The following is a 27,400-nucleotide window of genomic DNA, read 5'->3' as shown; positions in this document are numbered from 1 at the left end:
AGTGTGTGACAATTAATACAAACAGCAATCAGTCCCTTTCCAAACAGGAAATAATTACTGAAATCATTAAAACCAATGCATTTTCTGTCGTAAGTTCATTTGCCTTTTCAAATAATGGCATCTGAATATTTACGCATTTTGAGCTGTAAAAAAGAGCAGGTAACCTACTGGTTGGATATCAGTTAGTCATATCCCTCGTTTTTCTTTTACAGTTGGTTTTATTAATAACATTCAAAGAAACAACACGTAAAACATTTTCAGATGAGTTCAGGTAAAAACAAACCATTTCGCTATTCGATGCCAAAAAAGTCATATGGGATGCAGCTGTAAGTGCCATTCTTTTTTCATCCGCTTTTCAGACCTCTTTTCATACCTTCATCCTTGTCCCTTTTTCTACATTGCCTAGACTTGTGCGGAAATCAAGCTTGTGCAGCATATTTCGGTTCCCCACCCCCTCTACAATCCACCAATCCAGAACTGTTTGCAAAAAGCTGGCTGGAGTGAAGCCAAAAACAACATGGCGACTCAGGCAATAGGAGTCATTGCCTCGTATCACATATGCCGGAATGCTTTGTATCCAGATCTTTATTTAATTGGCACCATGGTCTCCGAATATGACCCTCACATGTTGTGGCACTTCCAACTCACAGAAGACCCAGCCATCATGAGTAGTGATCAGGCATTTTTAGAGTTTTAGTCCACTAACATCTGTGGGCACAAGGTTGGGAAATACTCTAGTAGGTCCCATTCTACCACTTGGGGGGGGGCGCAACCTTGTTAAACTTCCACAGTACCCACCATACTCAGAGGGCTTTCCTTGTCAACACAAACTGCTTCAGAAGAGAGCCTTGACGGATAAACTCCCCTCATCTAAATGCAGAACTGGATCAGCATTAAGTAATATAGTTGGAACCAGAAAAAGTCACATTTCCCCAGAGTTCTAATTTGGTTAATAATGATGGTTGATTCCAATTGCATTTTCTTAACATTCTATTGTTTCTCAAGGAAGTGTTTGATTCATAATGCAAGAGAACATTTTGGGCAGGGCAAATTACTATTCCACACTAAGAAAATCCCATATTCAGCAACATCACTTTTTATTTTAAAAAAGGGAGAAGGAAAAGACTTTCCAAGTATCACTTCTCAGTGAATCAAATGGAATGTTTGGTCCCCATGAAATGGATAGTGATGGCTATATTCTTATTTGATTTTGTTTTTTGGTGCAGTCTTGACCTACAAGAATTCATATTGAGGTTAATCTCTTGCCTGTTGTGTCTGGGTTCCAAAAATCACCAACTACGCACATATCTGCTGATCTGTGACACAATGTCCATGGCTCTCTCCCATGACTGCTTGTTAATTGACCCACTATTAAGCTAATCATCAATGTTTGCATAGTTTGCCTTTCTGTTTCCTTTACACAATTCCAACAAGCACATGTATAAATGCTTGCAAATGCAGCTAACGTACCATATAATAGGAGGTCAACACTGAGTTCTTTGCAATGTATGCTTCCCTATCTGCTTTTACTCTTTCCCTGTAAAACAGCAATGGTGGTCTAGCTATTGGTACTTCCTATACTTCGGGTTCCAGTCTACAGCTGAGGATTAATACATTCCATGCCTCTATATTTCAGTCTGTTTCACTAATGTAGGTATGAACACAGGAATTACTTTTTCGTGTGAAATACTGTACTGACTACATGGCTTTTATCCCGTGACCTCTTTTTTTTAATTTAACTTCAGTTAAGTCAAAAGAGGTCACTTCCTATCCACACCAAGAATTTGGCAAAATGCCATGCACACACACTTGTGAAGTAGTAGGAGTGATACTTCGACGTCTTCCTAAAAGCACTTTCTGAACATTTTGAGACAGGAATAGAAAAAGTTATTCTAAACCCAGAAGAGACTGGCTTTCTAAATAACAGGAGTGCAGCTTAGTTATGAAATGCCTTCACATACAATTTAAGAGAGATACTTCTACCTGCACCTTTTCCTACCTTATTATGCCCCTCAGAGAAAGTTAATTGCACAGTTGGAGGACAAAAGACTAAGCGGTGATCAATCAGGACTGCGAATCCGGTAAGTCCATCATATGAATTTTCTCCACTTTCCCTTTGCCAGCCTTAATACTAAGGCTGGCTATGGTTACCTTCAAAGCTAGGTTTCTAAGCCAGTTTCATGCATTGGTTAAAACCTAACCCTGCAATTGTTCCAACTTTAATATAGCATCATAGTTAACACTGGCATGGAAAGGAGAGAAGGAAAAGTATGAAAACCTACTTAGTTTTTATTCCATGGACAGACGGGGAATTAGTGGGCCTCTAGCAGTCAAAAGACGCCTGCTTCTTGGGAGGAAAGCGATGACAAACCTTGACAGCATCTTAAAAAGCAGAGACATCACCTTGCCAACAAAAGTCCCCATAGTCAAAGCTATGGTTTTCCCTGTAGTGATGTATGGAAGTGAGATCTGGACCATAAAGAAAGCTGACCGCCGAAGAATTGATGCTTTTGAATTGTGGTGCTGGAGGAGGCTCTTGAGAGTCCCCTGGACTGCAAGGAGAACAAACCTATCAATTCTAAAGGAAATCAAACCTGAATGCTCACTGGAAGGACAGATCCTGAAGCTGAGGCTCCAGTACTTTGGCCATCTCATGAGAAGAGAAGACTCCTTGGAAAAGACCTTGATGTTAGGAAAGTGTGAAGGCAAGAGGAGAAGGGGACGACAGAGGATGAGATGGTTCGACAGTGTCATCAAAGCAATGAACATGAATTTGACACAACTCCAGGAGGCAGTGGAAGATAGGAGGGCCTGGCGTGCTCTGGTCCATGGGGACACGACTAAACGACTAAATGATGAGCAGTTTTGGACATCCATCAGGTCATTTAGTACAGCCAATGACTATGGAATCTGAAGTCCAAACACGTTTAAGGGCTAAAGATTCCCCACCCCTGGTTAAAACATTGAGACAACTGAGGAACAATGCAAACAAGAATGCTATCCTGAAAAAAGTATACTTTAAAAATAACACCACACATAAACTATTAGTCCATGTTTTAAACTCATCCAATACTTTGCAGTGGCCTCAACCTAGGGCCTCCAGATGTTCTTGGATGTCAACTCCCAGAAATCCTGACCAGCAGAGGTGGTAGTGAAGGCTTCTGGGAGTTGTAGTCCAAGAACATCTGGAGGCCCATGGTTGGGGACCACTGCTTTACAGCATAAACATGTTTAAATAAGTGATGGTCAAAACCCTGTAATGAAGCTAAAGGTAAAAGTAAAAGTTCCCTTTGACATTTTTAGTCCAGTCGTGTCTGACTCTAGCCGTTTTTCAAGCCATAGAGCCAGCCCTTGTCCGAAGACAGTTTCTGTTGTCACGTGGCCAGCATGACTAGGGAGTGCCGTTTTACCTTCCCACTGAGGTGGTACCTATTTATCTACTCGCATTTACATGCTTTTGAACTGCTAGGTGGGCAGGAGCTGGGACAAAGCAACGGGAGCTCACTCCATCACATGGATTCAATCTTATGACTGCTGGTCTTTTGACCCTGCAGCACAGGCTTCTGCGGTTTAGCCCGCAGCACCACCACGTCCCTTATGCACCACCACGTCCCTTATGTAATGAAGCTACACCTGCATAAGTTGCACAAGCAGATGCGAAATTTGCACTAAAAGCACAAGTCATATCCAGCAAGCAGTTGCACAGGTGCACCTGTGCAACCAGTTGTGCTATCAGTTGTGCAATTAACATTGCAATTATGCAATCAGAGACTAAATGGGCATAACTCCCTGCGAAGTTCCACAAGTGTAACTTTGCACTACAGGAAGCGCAATAGGACACCAGCCAATATTTTTTATTTTGAACATAAAACAATATAGAAAATGTGTGAAAGTAAAAGATCACATTGCATCTCTATCTGTGATGCCTGAATAATGTTACTGTGATGTTATTCTAAGGGCAGAGCTCAGTTGGAAACCACCACACTTCACAGGTACAAAGTTTCAAGTTCAGTCCTTCACAACTCTAGTTTCAAAAGAACCTAGTGAAGTGTGGCAGTAAAGTCTTCTCCTTTAGATCCTGGAGGACTCCTAAATGATCTAAATACTGTATATAGCAGTGGTCTGGACATAGTATTACTGGGACTCGCTATGAGACAGGCTCTTAAAGAACTGTAGAATACATATCAGATAGGTACAGTGTGCCAACGGCACCAGAGCTTTGAAATATATATATATATATTTGCTTTTCTGCTTCATCTTGATTTTGTTTCACTACAAAATCCAGGATTCTCTAGTGCAGGATGGCTATTAGAAAAATGGAAATTATAATTTTTTTAAAAAAAATTACGTTCCTTAAACTCTGATTAATATTTCTTTACTTGCAATAAAATGAATCGGGATTGAGTTTTGCAGAAAATTGGGTGTTTGTGTGTGGAGTATTATTTTTAAAAGGAAGGAAAAACTGATGGGGTAAAAAAAAGTACTATGATATTTGAAACATCAATCAATCTCCATCAAAATCCCAAGGCCATGATGAATCAGAGCTTGAAAACACAAGGGAGGGAAATATGTAAAATGTGGCATTTAAACACACTGAAAATGAAAAAGGTAACACAATCACTGACTAATTGCAATAACTTCCATTTGATCTTGATATTCTCCAAATTAACAACTTCAGTGTGTCAATCAAACTACCCCAACATTATTCTCATGATTAGATGATCATGCAAAAGAAATTTATTGCTTCATATAGCCTGACACCACTAGAAATAAAAACACCCAAGTCAATTTATGTGCAGTGATCGCTAAACAAGACTTGGCTCCCTCAAGGGTTCTTGCATACCATGTCCAAAACAATTAGCAACTTCACAATACCCTGTTCAGAGCTGCAGTTCTGAAGAAAAGGTCACCTGAAATGACTTCCACTGAATGAATGAAGCTGCTCAAGTATGTAATTTGCAATAAAAATTCGATGAGTGATAAACTGCGTAGGTGACTTCCTTGCCTCACATTCAAATCCAGCATCAACATACACTGCCATGAAAACATAAAACAGGGGTGTTTCTGCTGCCCCAACTCAGTCCTCCTAATCTGAAGTTCATATATATATTTTCCATTTCACCCTTCTTAGCCTTGCATAGATGTATCACACCTAGTATCTTTTTTGTTACTCTCACCTATCTGTTCCATCCCCTTTCTCTGTTAACTTCCAAAATGCAGAAATAGCAACAACAGTTTTTAAATAGCAGTTACATTTAATTATGGAACAATTAATAGCTCTGGGATAGTTACTCCTATGCAATAACTAGTTGCCTTATAGTAAGACATGTGACATCATGATTTGCAGAGTTCCATGGAGATTCTACATCGTCAGAAGGCATCTGAGCCTTCTTGACCCATGGTGAAAGAGAGTGAGAGACTAAAATGTGGTATGTCTGTAATGTGAAAAGTCATTGAAATGTCTGAGATAAGGGCTGAATCTTGTGCTGTTATGCAAAAGGCGTAAATTTCAAAGGTGAATTGCCTCGGGTTAAGAAATCTCCGTAGGCATTCACTGTTGCATGCTGAGTTGTGCAACAGGATTTCAGCCAATATCTAAATTTCTTGCTCTGAACAGGAGAATCACAATGCACCTACTCCCTAACTAAATTGTTTACAAATGACCTGAAATTATAGACATGTGTTCAAATGTACTGTGATTCCTAACGGAACATTTATTTCACCTTCAAAACAGAGAGCTCAAAGGTGTTGAGACAGGAGCAGTTTGGTTTAGAGAATACTGTATATGCTTGAGCAAAAAGACCCAGCTTATTCACAGTCAGTATATACACCCCAAAAAAGAAATAATAAGACCAAACTGAAGATCAGTTTTAAGAGAATAGGATGGAAAGGTTATAGTACAGTGATATAACTTAGGCAAGTGTCCATATGAATGTATGAAAAAAGATACAGAACAAGGCAGAGCAAAAATGTACAAGGAACCAAAATGGAAGGAAAGAAAAGGAAATAAGGTTGTAGCAGTTAAAAAAACCACAGATGAGGCATTCAGGTTTGGACAGCAGCAATTAATAATAGTCAGAAATGAAACTGAAGGAGCATGCATTAAGGAGAAATGAAAGGCAGGAAACGTGATCCCTCCAATACACAAAAATACTCAAGAAAAAAAAAGTTGGCTGCACTGTCTATGTTTTATTAAAAGATTGCTCCGTAGTAAACTGAAAGAAAGATAAAAATTACGTAAAAGGACAGAAAAGGGGGAGGAATAAATGAAGCAGAACGTGAGGGAATGTAACCTGAAGCCAATGAGATTTCTATCAAAAAAATCGAAGATACTCAGGTCAATTTAATTTATGAAAAATTAATAGTGGCCAAAAATATGGCAACATGAGTTGCACCCAGTGGTAGCTTTCTGGCAGCCAAATGGACGCACCTGGCAGATGAAATTGCTCTTTTTGCACCAAACCCATCGGCTCTAGAGAAGCCAAGTGAGGACCTTTATTGTAGTCCTATCCTCTTCTCTGGAGCAGCTGCATGCCGTTCCACCAGTTTTACACTAACCACAGTTAAACGTGATGTCTGAGTCCATCATTGTGATTAGCAGCCGCTTATGTGGGTTCAGGTTATCATGACAAGCTTCAGCTACTGCTTTCTTCATCATTATATTTCAGAAGGAACACTGCATGTCCAGGCTTTGTTGTAGCTTTTGCTCATAATACTAAACGTGGCTAACAATGAGTGACACAGATATGTCTGTTTGAACCAGAAATTCTTTTACCTTGGCTTCCAACATCTAGGCAAGTAACTGGTAAGAATAACGAATTATAAAATACACCTGATTAATTAAGCACCATGTTTTTTGGGGGGAAATTAATATTATTGGAACATGCATTTTAAAAATGCTGATGGAGATCCAGTCTTAAGACAATTTAACTTTCACACAGAGGAAGCAAAATGCCTTTTTTCTAAGAAAAGGTCTGCTGTAATATATGTTGCATCATCTGACAACAAAGAAGTTTCCTCTTATTCCCAGCTCCCAGAACTATTTTTATTGCTGTGTAGACAAGATTGACTAATTCATCTATCAGCAGGGTGGAAGCCTTGTTGTTATTACTTGTGAATTCTAGTGTCCATGAAGGCAGTGCCTAGTTATACGGCTGCTTCCTCAACACGGAACACAAATCACTCAGGCAGTCAAACATATTCCTTTGCAATTTCATGTTTAGTCTGCTTCTAAACAGAACAATTGAAAGCTGCTGAGTTCCACTGGTACGTCTCTATTACAGATAAGTACATATTAGGAGGAACATTCATTCAAACTTGAGTGCTGGGCCACTAATGGGATGCAGCCTCCCTGTTGATTCCAGCTCTGTTTTCCTTTATTTGATCAAAACACACCCTCACTAAAGAGCCTCATAGGCAAAATGTGATCAAAGCTTTGATTTTCTCCCTGTTTCAATGAGTGTCCAAGACTGAAGCACAAAACCGCACAAAGCTAGAAGACGACGACAATAAGGAAGAAGACCTCATTCTTCTCTTCCCTTCAGTTCTTCCCAAGCTAAATATTTTAATTTCTGCCACATGTTAGGGTAAACATTAATTACTCTTATTTGCACATATGTACTGAGGCTCATTATTCTTATTAGCTCAGTTAATATGTCACATCTGGCAAAGATTGCACTTTAGCACAAAGCTAACAGTAGCTGCTAAATTTCAGAGACTATATGCAGAGGCTCGTTAGAAATTCCGTGGTAGTTCTAATTTAATCTGATCACCGAAACACTATTTATAAACTAGTACGGCGTTCAAATGAAAGGCATGAAGCCCTTCTTTATTACAGCTCCCATTTCAGAGCCGCCCCCGCTATTAGGTAGAGTGAGGTAATGCCCTCAGACAGTAGTTGCTAGGGGCAACTATGGAAGCCCTCCAGGCCGTCCTATACGCACACGTGCGCATGCATGTGCATGCACACACATGTCCAGATAGGACTAGGAAATAATCCTGCCTGAAACCTGGGAGAGGCATTTCACCATCATCATCATAAAACTATAAAGCTGAAAGAGACCCTATGGATCATTGAGTCCAGGCTTGTCAAAGAAGCACAGTAGGGAATCAAACATCCAACCTCTGGTGCCACCGCCAGAGACCTAAACCACTGAGCTATCCACCATTTCTTTCATTTCTGCTACTCAAGTAGACAATAACGGGTTAGATGGACCAATGGCTTGACCCAATACAAGGCAGCTTCCTAAATTGCCTATAATGTGAGATTCAACTAAGGGCCCAGCCTAACATACATACAGTATGTGGAACGGAGAGTAGCACCATTTTGTGCTTCGCCTGAGACAGCAGATTGTCTTGAACAGATTCTGCACATCTGAAAATGGAATCCAGTGAGGTGAATCATCACAGCGAGGGATGATTCTCCTTGAGCTACAATCACAACAGCAATCTTGTCATACAGTTTATTGTTCGGAAATCTTTCTGAAATGGTTAGACTAAAGGAAGATAAAGGGCACAATATCTCCCAATATTAGATGCCGAAGTCAAATGACAAGGAAGGACTGTTGTCTTCTTATGTCCTTCCTAGAGGAATATCACTGATCACTGTTGAGAGTTTTTGCAGCCTCGCATGCTGCCTTTAGTCGGTTTGGCTGGGAGGGACTTTTCTGAACTGGGGTGATTGTTGACATATCCAGCACTAACTAACAGTTCCTTCCCCACCTTTGAATTCAAAGAGAGCCCTGCCTCTCTGCTCTGTGCTTTCATTTTTATATTTATTCATTTAAAATATTTTTACTCCTGTCTCAAGGCTGGCCCAAGATAAAGGCAAACTTTACGCAAACATCAGGAAGTGACTTACTGCAACCTGTGCTACAGCTTGCCTGTTAAAATGCTAAAACTTTTATTTCTAATTCTAACACCCAACCACAAGGAGCCAAGTGCATGTACCTATGACCAAATGACTGGAGCTGCTTGGCCTTAGAGATTAAGATGCATTATACACTAATTAAGTTTCTTCTGAATTAACCACATGTAAAGGGCTGTTCCTCAGCACTCAACTGATTTAACTTTCAACAGCCAAAAAGATCCAGATTAGGCAAAGAACGAGATGGTATGTGCTATAGAAAACTATTCTGTAGGGGTTGTAGCTTTAGCTTTAAACTTTATTTAGAAACAACCAGCTCCCTTTTGTGAAAGGAATTAAATTTAGCAGTATCTTGGGGTAGATTACATCTCCCTCTCCCTCTCTCTTTAAAGGCTATCAGGTTTTTTAAAAGATTGCATCTTTATTAAAAATGTAATCTGAACCCATTCAAAACGACCCCCCAAATGGATATAAAACCAAAGGCAATCACCCTCCTGTTTAACGTGACCAGTCTCATATTGCTGAAAAACAAAAGACTGTATTTTGCTTCATCCCGCTAAAAGTCATAAGAAACAATAAGCAACATTCACAATACTCCCAATCAACACACAGAATAATGCTGTCAACCTCATCAGCAACAAACCTCTCCCCATCTGGCAATGAAAATTCAGCTGTAAATGGTAGGATATACTAGGAGCATTTACTGAAGTCTAGACCATTACATATACCGCATTTGGAAGTGATTTTTCAAGGCAGACAAGTAGGCACTAATATCACTTTGTTTGCGAATCCCTGGGTAAGTAAACCAATATAAATCCAATGGCCATCTAAACTATAGCTTCCAGGAGCAAAGCAATGGCAGTTCCAACCTTTCTGTCATCAGAAATGTTCCACCCTAATTTCCTTGATGAAATTCCATTCAGTTGCCACAGGAATTGCAAAGGATTCTAGACCATGTTTAATACACGTCATGTGGCACCTAGACCTTAGGGATCTCACCACTGGTCATGTAAATGGGTAGGTCACTCCCACCTCCTGTCTCCCACAGTCTCCTGCAGCTGTGCATCATAAGGCCAGTAGTGATACATTAATTATTAAGAGAATTGTCTCCTCCATTGCTGATTTTTCTATTGAAATCATTTCCTATTGAGACTGCTAATTTTCCTATTGTGGAGCTCCCAAGACACTTTCAAAGAATGCCAAGTTTTTCCCTGAAACATTTAAAATGTGTTTCACTCGATTGTCCATTTTAAAGGACTGTCTTTCCCCTGCAATTTAATGATACCCACAAGCACGGGGCCAGGATCATTATTGAGGAAAACCCCACCATAGAATCATGCTGACTGTGCAAGTATTACTTTTCCATAAACTGCACAGTCAAAGATTTTGTGTCTTCAGTCGAATGGTGTAGAAGAAAACTACATGTTGTGTCTCTCCTTGCAAAGCTATTGCTCTAAGACTAGCAGCTCTCAGAAACATTTGTGCTCCTCAGCACATACAACATTTCCCTCCTCCTTGCAAAAAGTGGATGACTAAGGTCTTCCATTCCTCCCTGCCAGTTTCAACATAGAAAAGCTAGGCTTCGGATGCCCCAGCAGGGCAGCTCCTCCACTGCGGGATGGAAGGTTGGCCATTTATGTGGCATGAGGCTTCAAGGATGACCACCACCCCCACACACAGATGGACTTCAGGGTCCTTCTCAGCATGTGAAGGCATCTCCATCTTTCTTTTTTTGGATACTGTATCATGCTGCATCCCTAACAAGCAGATATACCATAAAAATGGCAAGGCACCACTGGTTTTTCGAGTTTTTCAGGACTCAAAAGTACAGAAGCTCATTGGGCTCCTGACTGGTCTAAAGCCACCAATCAGAACATTTCAGGGAACGTTATTATTATATAGGAACTCTACAGCACCGGGTGAGCAGCAGTGGAATAAGTTCATCTGATCCATACAAAGGGAACACCTACACTCAAAGCAAACTGAGAATAGATATAACAAGAGGGTAGAGGAGCAGGTGACAGCACCAACACACCCTCTAATTTTCAGCCCTGATGGGTGGAGTTCTGGCCCTCCCTCCCTCCCTCTCTCTCTCTCTCTCTCGCTCTCTCTCTCTCTTGTAGCTTCCCCCCTGCGTGTCTATGCTACGCCACCCCCACCCCCCCATGGACTGGGTTCTGTTGCAAGCAGAACCTTGTATGATTGCTGTGTGGAGATGGACGAGAGATGTGCAGAGGGGAGCAGAGTTGTGCACGCGTGCACCCAGCTTAGAGGGAATCTTGGCAGGCACAGACCTTAACATGATAAGGCAAATGAAGTGCACTTGTCATGCATTTTCAAAGGCCTGCTAAGATTCTATTAAGGAAACCAAGCATGGTGGGCAAAAACACATTTTTCAAAGGTGAGACTTAAGAGACAAGTCACACACAGCTTTGGAGTAAGAAAAACAAACATGGAGAGGAAAATATAACTCCAAATGCACAATACCAGCCTAGCTCTATTGACTTTTGTGAAGAAGGACAAAGGTTAATTGGCAGATACTTCTCATATCTTAATTAACAATTTATTTCTAGGCACTGGAATGGGATTTAAGATAATTTTTCTCAGCAACAGAGATGTAGTGACAAATTACCAGTTTTCATATTGCAGTTGATCTTTTTCCTATCAAAAATAATCACCATGCTTGGAGATAAAGTGCATCTGCTCTATTTGGATAGGAATATGTAAAACAGGTTCTGAACAGCCGTATTCAGAGTCCATAAAGCCAATTGAATAAAAGAATTGGAAGTTGCTGCCTATGTTTTTCTGGAATGTTTTGGTAGTCAGTGGCATCTCAGCTGGTATTGTACAGAAAACATTTATGAAGACAATTACTTCTTTTATTGCAGTAGTAATTTAGGGATGGAAATATAAAGCAATTCTGCATGGCAGGTCACAAAGATCAGATTTTACCCTTGCTTGGACAAACGAATACCTTCCTACAGCCTTCTTACGCCTTCATGGAAGACATACAGTGGTGCATCGATTTACGATTGCCCCATATTACGACGAATCCACTTTTCGATGATCTTTTTACAATCGCAAAACAATGGTCTAAATGGGGGAATTTTGCTTTGTGATGATTGGTTCCTTGCTTCGGGAACCGATTCTTTGCAAAACGATGATTTTTCAACAGCTGATCAGCGGTTTCAAAATGGCCGCTGGGTAAATAAAATGGCTCCCCACTGTGTTTAGAGACAGATTCCTCGCTATACAGGCAGCGAAAATGGCCGCCGTATGGAAGATCTTCGCTGGATGGTGAGTTTTAAGCCCATTGGAACACATTGAAAGGTTTTCAATGCATTTCAATTGGCTTTTTATTTTCGCTTTACGATGTTATCGCTTAACGGCGATTTTCCTGGAACAGATTATCGCCATTAAGTGAGGCACCGCTGTACAAAGAGGTACTAGCAAGACCCAGTTGTTCACATTTTAGGGGGCAAGTATCTAGAGCAAGGGGAAAGGAGATGACTAGCATGCAGGCAGATAAGCCACTGGCCAAAGTGACAGATCTGTAATTTTTCTCCAGTTTAAATTGTTTAGACTTGGTACTAGTCATTTACCACAACTGAGAGACGGGGTTGATTGATTTTTGAGCCTTAAGGTGGTCAGCCATATGCAGCCACCTTGGATCTTTTTAAGGAGAAAAATGGGGTGGAATGAAGGGAGAGAGGGAGGGAGGAAGGAAAGTTACTGCCTGCGATCATCTGTCTTGAGATAAGACTGACTCTGCCTTGTATTCCAGAAATTTTTCCACCCTCCAGCTATTTGCACATCCCCAATAAAGAAAAAAAAAACAAGTGTGTGATCTTTGTAGTTCTTGGCTCATAATGCTTTGCAGTCTTGCTACAGGAGACAAAACCATTATAGACTCTTTCAAATGCAGGTAAAAAAAAATGAAGAACTGCTAAACCTTACCCAAGTGATAACACTAGGAAGGAAGTAAAGTTTTATTTAGATGTTATAATGTTTGGGTCCATTAACATATTGAGAGGAGAGCAGCTAGGCTTACTCCTCTCCATCATCACCCTTCCCATATGATCAGTAAGTCTGAACAGAAGAAATTCTTAATTTGTCTGTAGGTTTTATATGCAGGTAAGAAATTCTCCCTCTTGAGACTCAGTATCATTACCTGAACAAAGTGACAATCTAGAGCAGTGGTTCCCAACATTGGGTCCTCAGGTATTCTTGGACTACAACTCTGAGAAATCCTGACCAACATAGCTAGTGGTAAAGATTTCTGGAAATTTTAGTCCAAGAACATTTGGGGACCCACAATTGAGAACCTCTGATCTAGAGGGTGGGGTTAGGTAGTCCTCTATAAGTGTGCCAATAAAGTCAAGATAAATGGCTGAATAGAGTTTAAGTCTATATAGATGATGCATCCATCACACTACCTGAACCATCTACCACCCTCTGCTTGGGAACCGCTTGAAGGGATACCACACAGAGAAAGGAGATGTGAAGCTGCTGGCCCCATTTCACAGTGTGATGTTGTGCATGGACGTCTGAAGGAAAAACTACACAAGTTTCCCAGAGCTTGGAAGCATTACTTATTTCTGCACAACAGTTCCTAGAGTCTGGAATCAATGCATCACTGGAGCTGTACACCAACAAAGTTACTCATTCAGGTTCTAGACTTTCTATATTATTTGGAACTCTGATCACTAATTTATTTCAGATGTACAGCAAATAACATAGATTTATTAATTAGCTGGCCACCAATTTATTTAAGAAATCCAATCAATGGCATAATACCACTGTGTGTGTGTGTGTGTGTGTGTGTGTGGTGAAGCAAGTGGGTAACCTCTTGTCACATATTTTAAAATTCAGCCTGCTTCAGGAAGTTTTTGCTTTTGTGTGTCAGAAATTGCAACGCATAGCTTCTAATGTAATGAGAACAGAAACAGTAGACTATGGTGAAAGTTCCAAAACCGCAGCAGGAATTGGGGAAGCGATGACAAGTGTGGCTTTTCATAGCTGGACTGACATCAAAGGCTCTGTCCAATATTTGCCCTTGGTAGTCACGCTGTCACAACCCACAAAGCCTTCACTATAACATCTGCTATGGCAAGCCTGAGTATTGGGGAAATGATTATTGCCTTGCAATGCAGGCTCTTCCAGGAGTAAAAGCCTATAAACACAGCACAGAAAGTCAGTAACAATTGTGAGTTTATCATTTCGATAGTGGTAGAGGAATGATTGCTTGAAAAAGTTCACGGTAAAATTGCAAGGGGAATGGTTCCTTCTAGCTAGTCATTTTGGCATCCTCAGAAACAGCCACTTTTGTCTCCAACTGCAAATATTTGTGATAGCTTGTGCTTCAAAGCTGGAAGAACCTAATTTTGTTTTAGTGATTCGCCAATCTCCTGCGATTCTCCCAACATCCTTATTGCTACTATCTTAGGTTTGCTTCCTTCCGCTGTCAGCCCCGTGACAACAACTCTAGCTGAACTCACGCTAATAGCACAAGAGAGACCACAAACCTGGTGGAAGGAAATGGGGGGGGGGAGAGAGAGAAATGAAGCCAAAGCTGCAAATGCGAGGAAAGTGAAGGGTCTGGCAATCAGAGACAAGAGAGCTAAAGGGGGAATAATACAGAACCAAGCAGAAAGGAGAAAGCAAACAAGCTACCATATTTTTCCATGTATAAGACGCCCACATGTATAAGACGGCCCCCACTTTTCTAACCCCAAATTAAGAAATCTAAGTGGGGCTTAGCAAGTGTACACTGCAGGATCGCTTTGATCCCTGATTTTCCCTCCACTTGTGTTTGTTCTCTCCTCAGGTTACTTCCGTGTATAAGACAACCCTCAATTTTTATTCTAAAGTATAGTCTTATACACCAAAAATATGGTAGTTCATGGAATGCTACACAACAAGTCCAATGCATTGTATTTTTGCTGAAAACATGCCCATATCCAGTAAAGATTAACAAGGAAGAAATAAAATAAAATTTAAAAGTAAGTAAGTAAGTAAGTAAGTAAGTAAGTAAGTAAGTAAGTAAGTAAGTAAGTAAGTAAGTAAGTAAGTAAGTAAGTAAGTAAGTAAGTGCCATTGATCCACCATCTGGTCATCTCCCCAGAGTCTTCTAGATATAAAGTACACAGAAGTGCCTTACGAGGTCCTCCTCTTGGTGTAACCCCGGCACCATGTCACTTGCAGGTGCTAAGGCATGTAACCCCATCAGACACAGAGGCCCTGAGTGATCTTGGCTGGCCCTTCTCCTTGGAGCCAGAGTGCAAATTCAAAATCCCACCTCCTGGTTCTGCAACCAGGAGCTCCAACCCACCAAGCAATACCGGCTCTGAAGGAGAGAAAAAACACCTACCTGGAAATGAAAACAAAAGAACACACCACGTGCTCTTTTCTTTGTGTGTGGACTAAGAGAAACATTTGTCATCCCAAACAAATAAAAATAAGAAACAACGATAACCATCTAAATGCTGCTAAAACATGTTTTTTCAAACTGCTGGTACATTTCTAGTATCAATTTGTGTGCAAAACAAGTCAATGTTGACATAGTGACTCCTTTCCAGGGTTTTCTAGGTAGAGACTACTCAGAATTAGTTTAAGATTCCTTTCTTCTGGGCACACCCTGGGACAGGCTGTTTTACCCACAGCCACACAGGCTGGGTCTTCTGGAATGTTCCGTGGAGACATTGAACTTCCAAACTGTGGCCCCCTCAGCCAGATACATAAACCATACCTAAACCCCACATGTGCAAATCATTAGAAATATATAATTTGAACATTATAGTTAAAAGGAGCCTAGCTTGTGTGGATAAAATTACAAAATTCACCAGAGAGAAATCCTAGAATAGCTATGTAGCAGGAGTTTCAATTTGGCCGGGCCTGACGTTTTTCTGTGTAATTTGCATTAAAGTTAATGCAGCCCTGGTTCAGGCCTTGCAGACTCTGGAGGCAAGGACGGCAGCTCGTTTTGTTTTTTCCTGAAAGCAAAACACTGTTGATAATTTAATTTATTATTACTATACCTTTACTGCCAGGGAAAGAGCAGGATTGGAATCCAAGCCCTATGAGGAAAGACTTAAAAGGACTGGGCATGTTTAGCCTTGAGGAAAGAAGACTGAGGAGAGATAGGATCACACTCCAAATACTTGGGGAAAAAATGTCTGAAGAAAGGCAGGGTCGGTTCTTGATCATCCTAGAGTGCAGGTCACATAATAATGGGCTCAAGTTACAGGAAGCCAGATTTCAGCTGAATATCAGGAAGACAATGGAACCAATTAATTAAGAGTGATGTTGAGTGCTCCAATGTTGGAAGCATTCAAGAGAAATTTAGACAACCACCCGGCATATAACCTTTGATTTGTATTCTTGCACTGAGCAGGGGGTTGGACTCAATGGCTTTACAGACCTCTTCCAACTCAATTATTCTATGATTCTAGGAGATGCAGGACTTTCTGATTCATGTGCCAAAGAAATCTGGTTGGCTTCAGATATCATGCACTGTGACATGGATTTTGTTTCCACCTCAGACAGCAAAATGACTTTCCCCAGACCTGCTTCTTTCTACATGATTGCCCTTATTTTTACAACCCCTATTTGTTTAACTTGCCTTGCGGGACTCATGAAAAAGAACTGGCCAATGCTCAGATTTTTGCCCAAGTACTTTTACTTTAAAATCATTCTAAAGGGGACCGTTGTCTAAGATATCTATCTATGAAGAAATGCTTTGAGATACTGCTTTAAAACTTGGAAGAGAAAACAGGCATCTTGTTGGATGAAGCTTTATACAAGATGAAGCTATTAGGAAAGATATTATGGAAAGAAAGCAGAACTGCATTGTAAAGCACTGATTCATATGATGATTCACTTCTAACAGTAAAAACCAAATAAACAATCTTCCATACTTTAAATTGCTTATATAATATACAGTTTCTAATTTTCTCTAATCAGGAGCATTTAAATAATGCTCTGAAGAGTTTGCACCGCACCTTACTGAGGCTTACATCTCTGAGACGAATCTGAGATTATCTCTTAAACAACATTGCAGCTGTTTTAAAGATGGCTTTTAGCAAGAAATGACACCCAACATTTCAGGGAAGGGAACAATGTGAGAACTCTTTGCTGTCATCTGAAGCTTAGTCTTAAAAGCTATCTTAATTTCTAGCAACCAAATCATGTACCTTTTTCTGAAAATCAATTTGTTTGTCAGTTTGGGCACCCCAGTTGGGTGAACAAACAATAATTCCTCCTGTCTGGTAAAGAATAGGTAGAGTAAACTGTAAGAAATGACATGAGATGCAATTTAAGGCTGGAGAGAGCCCCCTGCAGCCTCTACAGTGAATGTTAAGTGAATGCAAAACATGCTTTTTGGTGGAGCAGTCCAGTATTATCAATTTTAAAAAACCATTGCCACCGTTCTTAACACATCAAAGACAAAACTCTTACCGTTTCCTTTGGAATTTGTGACTGGGTTTGTTCAGTATTCTAAAAGTGGGAAAGAAATTAAAATAAGAACAAGGCTGGAAAAGACATTCACTCACTCAAGAGTAGGACAAGCAAATTGTTTGATAGAACTAAGATTTGCAGGTGATACTGTGAACGAGAAACATTTTGCCAGTTTTGAAGAACACAACCTGCAGGACCCGAAAAACATTATAAAGAAGAAGAAAACTCCCAAACCTGCATGATATTTTACAGTACTAGCTAAGTGGTCATAGGAGCAGAAGCCAGTTATTTACAGCTAGAACGAGAGTAATCTAGTATTCCTTCCTCCCTCTAAGGCTGTGTCCTGAAAATACTCTGTACTGCTCTAATGAAGTGGCTATTTTAGTTGATGCAAAAAAGTTTTCTTCAATAACAATCCCATCCTTGCACAGCACAAAGTGTCTGAGACTCTGGACCACTGATAATGTGAATCAAACCTATTAGCTTTATTATTTGTGCCATAACAGCATTTCTGTAAAACAAGGGAACTGGTGTATTCGACTTTACTTGAGGAGAAGCTACATAGTGCTTCATGGGCAGAGTGCGGTTTCACTTCCCAATATCCTTTCAAAAACCGCAGAAGGAAATTTGCAGCATGAAGGGGGAGGAGATTAATTCTCCCACCCCACATGGCAAGGAATATCCAGCAATGCCAATTTTATGTGTGGTTTTTGTTTTTGAGAAGGAAGCTCCAGCTCCTCCACTGATTTCTCTGTGCCTCACTTAATAAAACAGAAAGCAAAACTGCACAGCACACATTAAATCCTGGATTAGGAACCATTAAGTGTAACAAGTAGCTCGGCCCAGAACTATCACAAAGGGGTGTACACCAGTGGTTTCCAACCTTGGGCCTCCAGATGTTCTTGGACTACAGCTCCCAGAAGCCTTCACCACCACCTCTGCTGGCCGGGATTTCTGGGAGTTGAAGTCCAAGAACATCTGGAGGCTCAAGGTTGGGGACCGCCGGTGTACACCAACTCACGGACCAGTGAGATAAATGTCCAGTGAGATGCCATAGTCCAGTGATGGTGAACCTATGGCACGCCTGCCATAGCTGGCCCGCAGAGCCCTCTCTGCGGGCACACAAATCATAAGTCGCGGGATCGCTACCCCCGGCAGCCAAACCTGACGAGGTGGCTGCAGCCACGGATGCTAGTGCCACGACAGGTGGCAGGCCAGGATCCAGAGCACCTGGCGCTGGCAGGGCTGAGCCCAACTGGAGGTGGATCTGGAGTGGAGTCTGGAGGCACCTCTGTGCCCAAGATGCTTCCGTCCCTGCCGCTTCTGCTTCCACCACTGTGGCCCACCACCTGCTGGTTTGTTTGTTGCCCCCCCTCCAGTTTGGGCACTCGGGCCCAAAAAGGTTAGCCATCACTGCCATAGTCCCTCAATGTCAGGGTTCGGCTTTATTACTGAGTCTAATCCCAGGCAACTAATCCTAGGCTAAAGACTAACAGTGTAATTGTGCTCAAAGTATTGTCACTGGCCGGCTTCCAGTGTGAAATGAAATGCTACACCTCCTGAGGTTTTCGCTGGCTCTAAGCATTAATTCAGCCTGGTGAAGCACTGCACACCCAGCTCCTGCAGGTGACTGCAACAGCAGTGGCAGCTGAAGCAGAACTAGACAGGAGTAAAAGCCTTCCACTACCAGTCTCTGTGGCAAGCTCCCTTTCTCCCTTCTTCCTGCCAAAGAGGAGAAAAGTATACACAGACTGTCCTTAAGCTTTAAATGGGGGGAGGCAGCTTTAAAACTGAGCAAGTTAGAGAACGGAAAGGATACAACCAGCATGCTCAGTAAAACCTACTCTTTCTGTTATTGTTTATCAGACTTTGGGAAAGGAAGAAACGGACATTGTCCCTTCTTTCTTAAGGAAAATACATGGTCAAGCCCAAGTGGTGCAGGTTTTAGGGAGGGGCAGGAGAGCATCCATAACATGGTCCATAACATCCAGCCAGGGTTTTCTCAAATCCACTAGGCAAATATGAGCAATTTGAAAAGACACTTATTTTTCTTGGTGGCTCTTCCCTTTCACACATAATGGCTTATCCCAAGGAGGCTGGGGCATTCTCCAATTACTGTTGAAAACTAAGCAGCTCTCAGGCTGCCCGTATCTATTTCCCTCTTCATCAGTTCACTTCCGTTCTAGCCCACTGGTTCGTAACCTTGGGTTACTCAGGAGTTTTGGACTGCAACTCCCAGAAGCCTTCACCACCAGCTGTCCTGACTGGGGTTTCTGGGAGTTGCAGATCAAAAGTATCCAAGTAACAAAGGTTAAGAACCACTGTTCTAGCCGACTTCTGAGAGTCAAACAAGTCACAGTGGTGCCTCGAATAGCGATGTTAATGAGTTCCGCAAAAAACATCGCTATTGGATTTCTTCGCTATTCAAAACGCAGTTTCCCATTGAAATGCATTGAAAGCTGGCTAATCTGTTCCAATTGGAATGAATTGCTGTCGTTAATGGAAAATCTCCATAGGAAACCTCGCTATTCAAAACGCGGTTCCCCAATTGAAATACACTGAAACCTATTCAGTGCATCTCAATGGGGGGGGGGAATCAACAACAAATTAAAAAAGAGTCAGAACAAGGTCAAATTGGGTTAACGAAGGGTTTATTCAGTGCACTTTACGATCTCAAACATTTCAAACAGGAAACTTTAACTTTAAACCCTTTAAAAATAGCGAACACGAACCCCGGTTCCCCAGTTGAAATGCATTGAAACCTATTCAATGCATCTCAATGGGGGGGGGGAAGATCGCTATTCGATAATCGCCCATAGGAAAAATTGCTATTCAAAGTGAAAAAATGCCCCGAAAACCACATCGCTATTCGGTTTTTCCGTTAATAGAGGCACTCACTATTCGAGGCACCACTGTACTTCATTAGAAGCTGAGCTACCTGAGAAAGTAAAAGATGCCTGTTTATCCTAGCTGAGGTTTGCCTCACCTTCACATGTTGCCAATTGGCTTGCTTTTGTTTTGTGGCTGATCACAGGAGGTAAACACAGACTTCTTCTGCAAGTCTAATTGCTTTGGCACAGAGTTTTAAAGGAACTATATTCCTGGAGGGTGCTGTCAGCTTCTAATTTTTGAAACTATAGTTCAATTTTCAGTTAGTTCATCCCTTGCCATCCTTTCACCTAACGGATGTTCTGCCTTCTCTTTGTCTATTTCAGATACTACAACATGGCTGGTCTCAAGACAATATGGTTCTAAACAGTTAAGAAAAGAATTCCAGCTTAGTTGGCTTTGAGAAATTTAATTGCATTTTTAAAAAAAAATGTATGTTGGGTGACAACCGAGTGGATCTTACAACAAGCCTGGCATATCTTTTCTTAACATTTTTATCCCTCACATTTGCACATACACAAGCACACTCACAGCACTTAGCATCTCCATTGTTCTTGCCAACCAGGCAATGCTAATGCGCTTCAGACCTAACACAACAACTCTCCAATGAGATGGGCAATTTTAATTAATCTCCAGCACACAATCAAAGGCGACCAAGGCTTTTCCAAGGGGGAATAACTTGCTAGAACCACTGCAGTCGGCAAAGGCAGACCACAGAGCCAAGACTTCTTTCTTTCCTCAAAAACAAATGGGGAAAGATTTCATTTTTTTTGGCACAACAAAACACATATAGTCAAACTTGCCAATCATTTCCTAATCCTGGATCTTAAGCGAAAATAATGCAGCTTTCACATGACCTCCTAGAAAATATTGGCCACTTGAGTCTAAATGAACACAGCTGCAGGTTGGCAAAATGTCTATGCAAGAAGGGAAAACTTCAGTCCACTGCAGGGACTGAAATGGGAGTCTGGAAATTTGCCTGCATTTATTAACTCAAACCACCCTGCTATCATCCTGATATAAAATCCACAACTTGGGTCAACAGCTTCTAAGAAGTACGTAGCTTAAGCATAAACAACCTGTTCCAAGTTAATTACTATACTATCGAGGCATTTGTTTGTTTCTTTGTTTGTTTAAAATTAAAGAGAGGTGTTTTACACACACACACACACACACACACACACACACACACACACACACAAACACACACACACACACTTTTCCCAATGCCCAACATATAAGCACATCCCTATTCAGGGAAATCATCAGAAAACTACAGTCAGCCCTACCATCAGATCTCTAACTAGGGCAATGGGAGTTTGGCCCAAGGGTGCTTAAATTTAGAGGGCATAAATCCAGTAATCAATATTTGATGTTAGAATGCCACAAATTTGCCTGCCAAAACATATACACTGCCTCCAGGCCCCCTCCAACTCCCCAGGTAGAAGGAAGCCTAACGCAGGTAGGCTCAATGTGGAGCAAGAATGTATATGTGAATCTCATGAGACCCAAGCTTAGCCAACACAGCAGAAAAGCCCAAGGTACAAAAATAGCCAATTACAGTTCTGCCTTACCATTATCTAGAGCAGTAGTTCCCAACCTTGAGTAACTCAGGTGTCTTGGACTGCAACTACCAGAAATCCCAGACAAAAACAGCTGGTGGTGAAGGCTTCTGGAAATTGTAGTCCAAGAACATCTGGGTTACCCAAGATTAGGAACCACTAAACTAGAATAAGGTATTCAGGTTGTAGGTGCTGGAGAGGAACCATCATTGAATGCTTTAGCCTTTTCCTTCCGTGGAAGAGTCCAACGATTTGTTCCAAACACATATTGTTTATCCTGAACTGGCCTCCCACCATCAGGGATTGGAGGACACATCCAATCCCATCCCAAGTGTTGAAATAAAGTCCAGTGGCCAACCTAGCAGAGCTTCTGCATGAGAGATGAAGATGTCCTTGGCTAGTCTAGATAGAATGCATCCCCCATTCCTTCTCCTGATGAGCTCTGCTCTATAGGATCCAGGGTAAAGCATAACGTCACATTTCTCTGTGATGCTGATGTCCAACCTTCTTTTGTCTTTTTTACTTGACTACTTAGGTAACGGTCTCTTTAAATCACCACAGGAATAAATCTGTTTTCTTTAATAATCTTCACTGAGTTTCTCTCTTCCTATTTCCACTGCCACAAACGTTCAGTTGCCCTTACGTGTGTGTATATTTGTCCCTTCACTCGAGCAAACATGCCGTCTCCACACAGCCAACTGGCAGGTATTGAGCTCATCAACACTCAGATTGAATAGAACAAATAAAAGTTCCACTCATTGTAGAACAGATAACATTTTATTAAAATAAGTGTTCGAATGTTGCTAATTCCTAAGCTTTACCTTCATCCAGTACAATCCTCCACTCTCTCCATTACTTCTTCTCTCCCCTCAGTCTGTCTCTGAGACTGATCTCTCTGACCATTCTCTTAGACCCTACACTCCAAAATGACCCTGACTCCCAATTTCTCCCTACCAATCTGCTCTCTATAGCAGAGATGAAGACCTGCAAGTTGTGACTTGCTGTTGAGATCCCCACCTGCTCCTGCTGCCACCACTGCTGATAGGCTGGCTCCTGGAAAGGAAGATGGGCCTGCTGCCTCTGAGGATAGTGTGGCAGTGGCGGGAGCAGGGGCAGGAAGGAAGGCCCTTCACTCAAACTTGAACTCAAGGCTTTGGACTCAGGACCAAAGACTCACGACTCAGGACTTGGATTCGAAGATTAGCCAACATATCTAGACTCAAGATTCCATCCTCAAACCACTCCCCTCCTTATCTCGTGTCTCTCCCAGCCAACTGGAATCATTCCTACCAACATTCCATGATCCTCACGTATCTCCTCCCATCAGATACTTACTAAACCATATAAACAAAACATCACACATGAAGCATCGCACATTATCTAGGAATTCTTCTTATTACAGAATGACCTCACCAAGCTTTCTGTGTCTAGAACCCTATCTTTTTATTTTAATGGACAAGACTTACTTTTGCAATCTGCATTTCACTTTAGGTGAGGTAGGAAAATCCCATGGAAAGAGAGGGAGGGAAAGACTGCCTAATTTGAAAAGAACTGGCTTTTATATTTCAAAGCCAATAAATACTCAAGTTGAACACAAGGACTAGAGATCTATTTCGTGAGATATTTGCTGATACATTTTCTATGAGTTACTGATGAGCTAATTTGGATAAGAGAAAGAATTGCTCCTTTATTGATTTATCCTTACCAGAAGAATAAGAGCTGTTTTTGAATAATAGTAAGAATTCTAGAATATGAACGCAATGTATTTCCTCTTATATTCTTACTAGCCACACTTAGTTATCTGAAATATGGATGGTGTATTTCCAATTCTGATTACTTTTTCTTTTTTTCCCTACACAATAGATGGAGCAACACACTGATAAACCTGTGAAGTTGTGGCTTGGCATTGTGGGGTTATCACTCGGGTTAATTAAACAGCATTTATGGGAACAATCATAATAAAAATTTGTTAATAGGTTTTCAGCCCTATGCAGAACAGACAGACAGACAGACAGACAGACAGACAGACAGACACACACACACACACACACACACACACACCCCAGTTATAGGCAAGTAACAGGTGCAAGTCTGAATAATGTCCTTTTCTTGACCAAAATGACATAGATCAGCAGTCTGTCAAATACGTGGTCCATTTAACATGACAGCTTTCCTATGTTCCTCCATGTTGGCTTCTTGAAATACACAGAAGCTTGTTCCGAAACTACAAGATGAAATCTTCCAATCTGAGGAGAATTGTGCTAAGTGTTTGACTCTGTTTGCAACTACAGAATTCCACAGCTTGAATGAAAAAGCTACTATTTCAGACTCTAACTCTCAGAATTCCTCAAGCAACAAAACATGAGCAAAAATGGCTAGGGAATACTGAGAGCTGTAGCCCTGAGAGTAGTTTTTCCTTATGCATTTAGAGTTCTTGACACCACTTTTTTATGGCACAAGAAATATACAAAACACTTTATTCTATCAGCTTCACAGTTGCCATGTTACGATAAATAATGATCATGCCCATTTACTTTCTATACTCTCGACTACATTGGGTCTTATTACTAAACAATGTAAGAAGCAGGACAGAAATGGATGACTGAACTGAACATTTTTAAATATGGGAAAATATATCTAGTATTTTATCATCTTTCTGTTTATCTGTCTATCCAGCCAAGGAGCCAAACCACAGAAACATGTAAAAAAGGAAATGAGTACTAGAGAGCAAAAAAGTGATGGGAGTCCAAAATCTCTTCTACGTGGCCATGTGATCGATCACTCCATTTCTTGGCTTTATGAGCTCCTGTATTATCCTTCATTGATCCTTCTGAGAGGCTTCAATTCCTCCTTCCCTAACGACTCAAGAGGTGTGACTGCAGTGTTTCGGGGTATGATCATCACATGCCATGAAAGAGCAAGCTCCTATCCCCATATTCATGGCACCAGAGAACGATGGATGCATTTATTTTGTGCTGTGATAGTAAGAAGAACTTGGAAGGGAAATGCTGCTTGATTTGAATGACAGATAAGAGTTATGAGACTGATTCATCTGAATCCCTAGGCACCAAACAAGAACTTTAGTGGCATCAATACATAAAGCCATGGATTATATTCATTTGGTATATGATGTGTGATGGTCTGATCTGATAGCTTCATCAACAGCTGCATCTTCAATCTACCTTTTACTACCAAAACCCACCCTGTGCAATCCCTGTGAAACTATGTATGAGCACTTTGTAGAACAGTCAGTATAAATACAATGTATGTTTTCATTCCAGTTAAATTAGATAGCACGCATTCTCCGAATCACCTTGCTAAATTAATGACGGCAGGGTGTCTCTGCCACATGGGGATACCTATTACGTTAAAAAAAATCCCAACAATTTTGCCCTTACAAATTCCTCTTTTCCAAACCATAGCACTCTTACATGCTGTTCTGAGTTAATTTAAATTGTTTTTTGGGTGCTTGTGTGTAACAGAGAGGAAGGAAGAATATATGGAAGAAGAAAAAAACAGCAAGCTTTAGAACAGGGAGATATGTGCCGGGCAGGGGGGACACCAGAAAATTAGCCAGTTGTTTGTAAGCACAAAAGTAAAGTTCACACAAAAAACTACCATTTGCTTTCACCCATAACTTAAAAATATTAATTCACACATTAATGTGGAAATCCAAACAGACTACAACTAATACAAAGCATCCATAGGAAACACAATATACATTCATTGTTGCTTTGCTCCACTCCTGGACATACATAACTGCAAATGGCATCTTTTAAAAATGCTTCCGCTGCTTTAAAAGTGAAGAAAAAGAAAAGAATACATACCAATTCCCTTGGATGGAATGTTTCTTCTTGGCGGAAAATCAGAAGGTTTACTGTCCCTCCCATCTTGGTGCTCCTTAGCAGGGAGACAACTTCTTCTTGGGTTTTCCCTGTTAAATCCATTCCATTTACCTATAACAGAGAAAAAAAAATTAAATTCGGATGTCTACTAATGAAGCAGATCAGTAGAACTGCAAGCCTGTACCAGGCAACGCTCCCTCTAATTTTCAGCCCCACTGGGTGGGGCTTCATCCCTCAGGTGTGACTACGCCCCGGTGCAGGGTTCAGTCATGATGTGGACCGAAGGAGTTGGAAAGGATTGCTGTGAGTGGATGGAGGAGGTGGAGCCACGCGCACTTGTTCACCTTAGAGGGAACCTTGGTACCAGGTGACACATTTTGTATGAGCAAAAATCTTTGGCTGTGTTTCAGGCAGCAATTCTATGCACCTTAGCTGGAAGAGAGTCAAACTGACTTCTGACTTTTAAGTAAGGTTGGTCCTATATGAGTCCAGCACTTTTGATCACTGCTTTAAATTGTGCCCTCACCGCTGAACAAGATCGAGTTGCACTTCAAATGAATTACTCTTGTGGGACAAATACATTAGTGGGTGCTTCTGCAGCTGTAAATATAAATCTACAGTGGTGCCTCGCATTACGATGTTAATTTGTTCCAGTGAAATTGGTGTAGAATGAAAACATCATAAAGCGATTTTTAAAGCTCATAGGAACGCATTAAATCCCGATTAATGCGTTGCTATGGGCTTGAAACTCACCGTCCAGCGAAGATCCTCCATAGGGCGGCCATTTTCGCTGCCCGTGTAGTGAGGAATCCATCCCAGAAAGCAGCGGGCGGCCATTTTTTTTTACCCGGTGGCCATTTTGAAACCACCGATCAGCTGTGCGAAAATCTTCGTTTTGCGATAATCGGTTAGCGAAGCAGGTAACCAATCATCACAAAGTGATATTCCCCCATTCAGACCATCATTTTGCAATCGCAAATATATATATATATATTCAGAAGGTTAGCAGAAAGGTGCGAATTCATTTCAGTCAGAAGAAGGTAAGGGATTGTGATTCATACAATGCTAAAGGAAAATGCTTAAGGACAAAGAAAATTGACACTTTTATCTCTGAGAATTCACAGAGAACAAATGATATCCTAGGAGACAAGGGGATGGCAAACTGGTGCTGCTGTCCTTGTGAAAAAAGTGTCAAGAGGAGGCCAGAAAATTGTAGAGAAGCAATCACCTTAACTTCAATGCTCAGCAAGCTATCATAGCAGCTATCAGATAAACGAGGCATCCTTTCAGATGAAGGATATTCTTGTCTTGGCAGGAGAAGACATGAAGAATGACCAGGAAAGTAGTAGGGTTGATGCTACTACTACTACCACCACTACCACTACCACTACCACCACCACTACTACTAGAAGAACACTAATACTAGTATAAGCAAACTAGCAGCAGTGTTGACAGTGTTCAGCATTTTGGAGCTGATCTTGTAGAATACAGAGCAGCACATAACTGATAGATAACGTGTATCTATTAATGGCATTTATTTTGTTTTCATGGACCAATATGGCAATCCTTGTTGGTCCATAAGAACCATAAATGCAAAGTAGCCCTAAAACAATCAGTGTGGTTCTGGATTTACTCGAACCCTCATAGGTCCTCTCCAGTTCAGGAGTTCTAAAATTATTGTTAAATTCTACATCTTTTAGTGGCACTGATCCATAAAAGGAGATCTTCCCCATCTTCACTATGTTGAAGAGTACTTCCTCTCATAAACATAGCCACTGTGG

At 41.2% G+C, this 27,400-nt stretch overlaps 1 protein-coding gene across 11 annotated transcripts in view; it reads right to left on the bottom strand.

The window, feature by feature from the left end:
- PARD3 (par-3 family cell polarity regulator) overlaps positions 1 to 27,400 on the bottom strand; it is a 578,687-nt gene that overhangs the window by 209,284 nt on the left and 342,003 nt on the right. For 7 of the 11 annotated variants that reach the window (XM_073002940.2, XM_078378538.1, XM_073002942.2 and 4 more), the window contains 2 exons: positions 25,602 to 25,730; positions 17,324 to 17,362 (listed from right to left, as the gene is read on the bottom strand). In XM_073002940.2, the coding sequence (XP_072859041.2) occupies positions 17,324 to 17,362; positions 25,602 to 25,730 (168 nt within the window). The remainder of the gene's footprint in view (positions 1 to 17,323; positions 17,363 to 25,601; positions 25,731 to 27,400) is intronic. The other 4 variants (XM_073002941.2, XM_078378541.1, XM_073002945.2 and 1 more) reach the window with 1 other exon arrangement.

This window comes from Pogona vitticeps, chromosome 6, assembly GCF_051106095.1.
Source record: "Pogona vitticeps strain Pit_001003342236 chromosome 6, PviZW2.1, whole genome shotgun sequence".
Lineage (NCBI taxonomy): Eukaryota > Metazoa > Chordata > Lepidosauria > Squamata > Agamidae > Pogona > Pogona vitticeps.
Note: the sequence above shows the minus strand (reverse complement) of the source record. Positions and strands in the feature narration are given on the sequence as shown.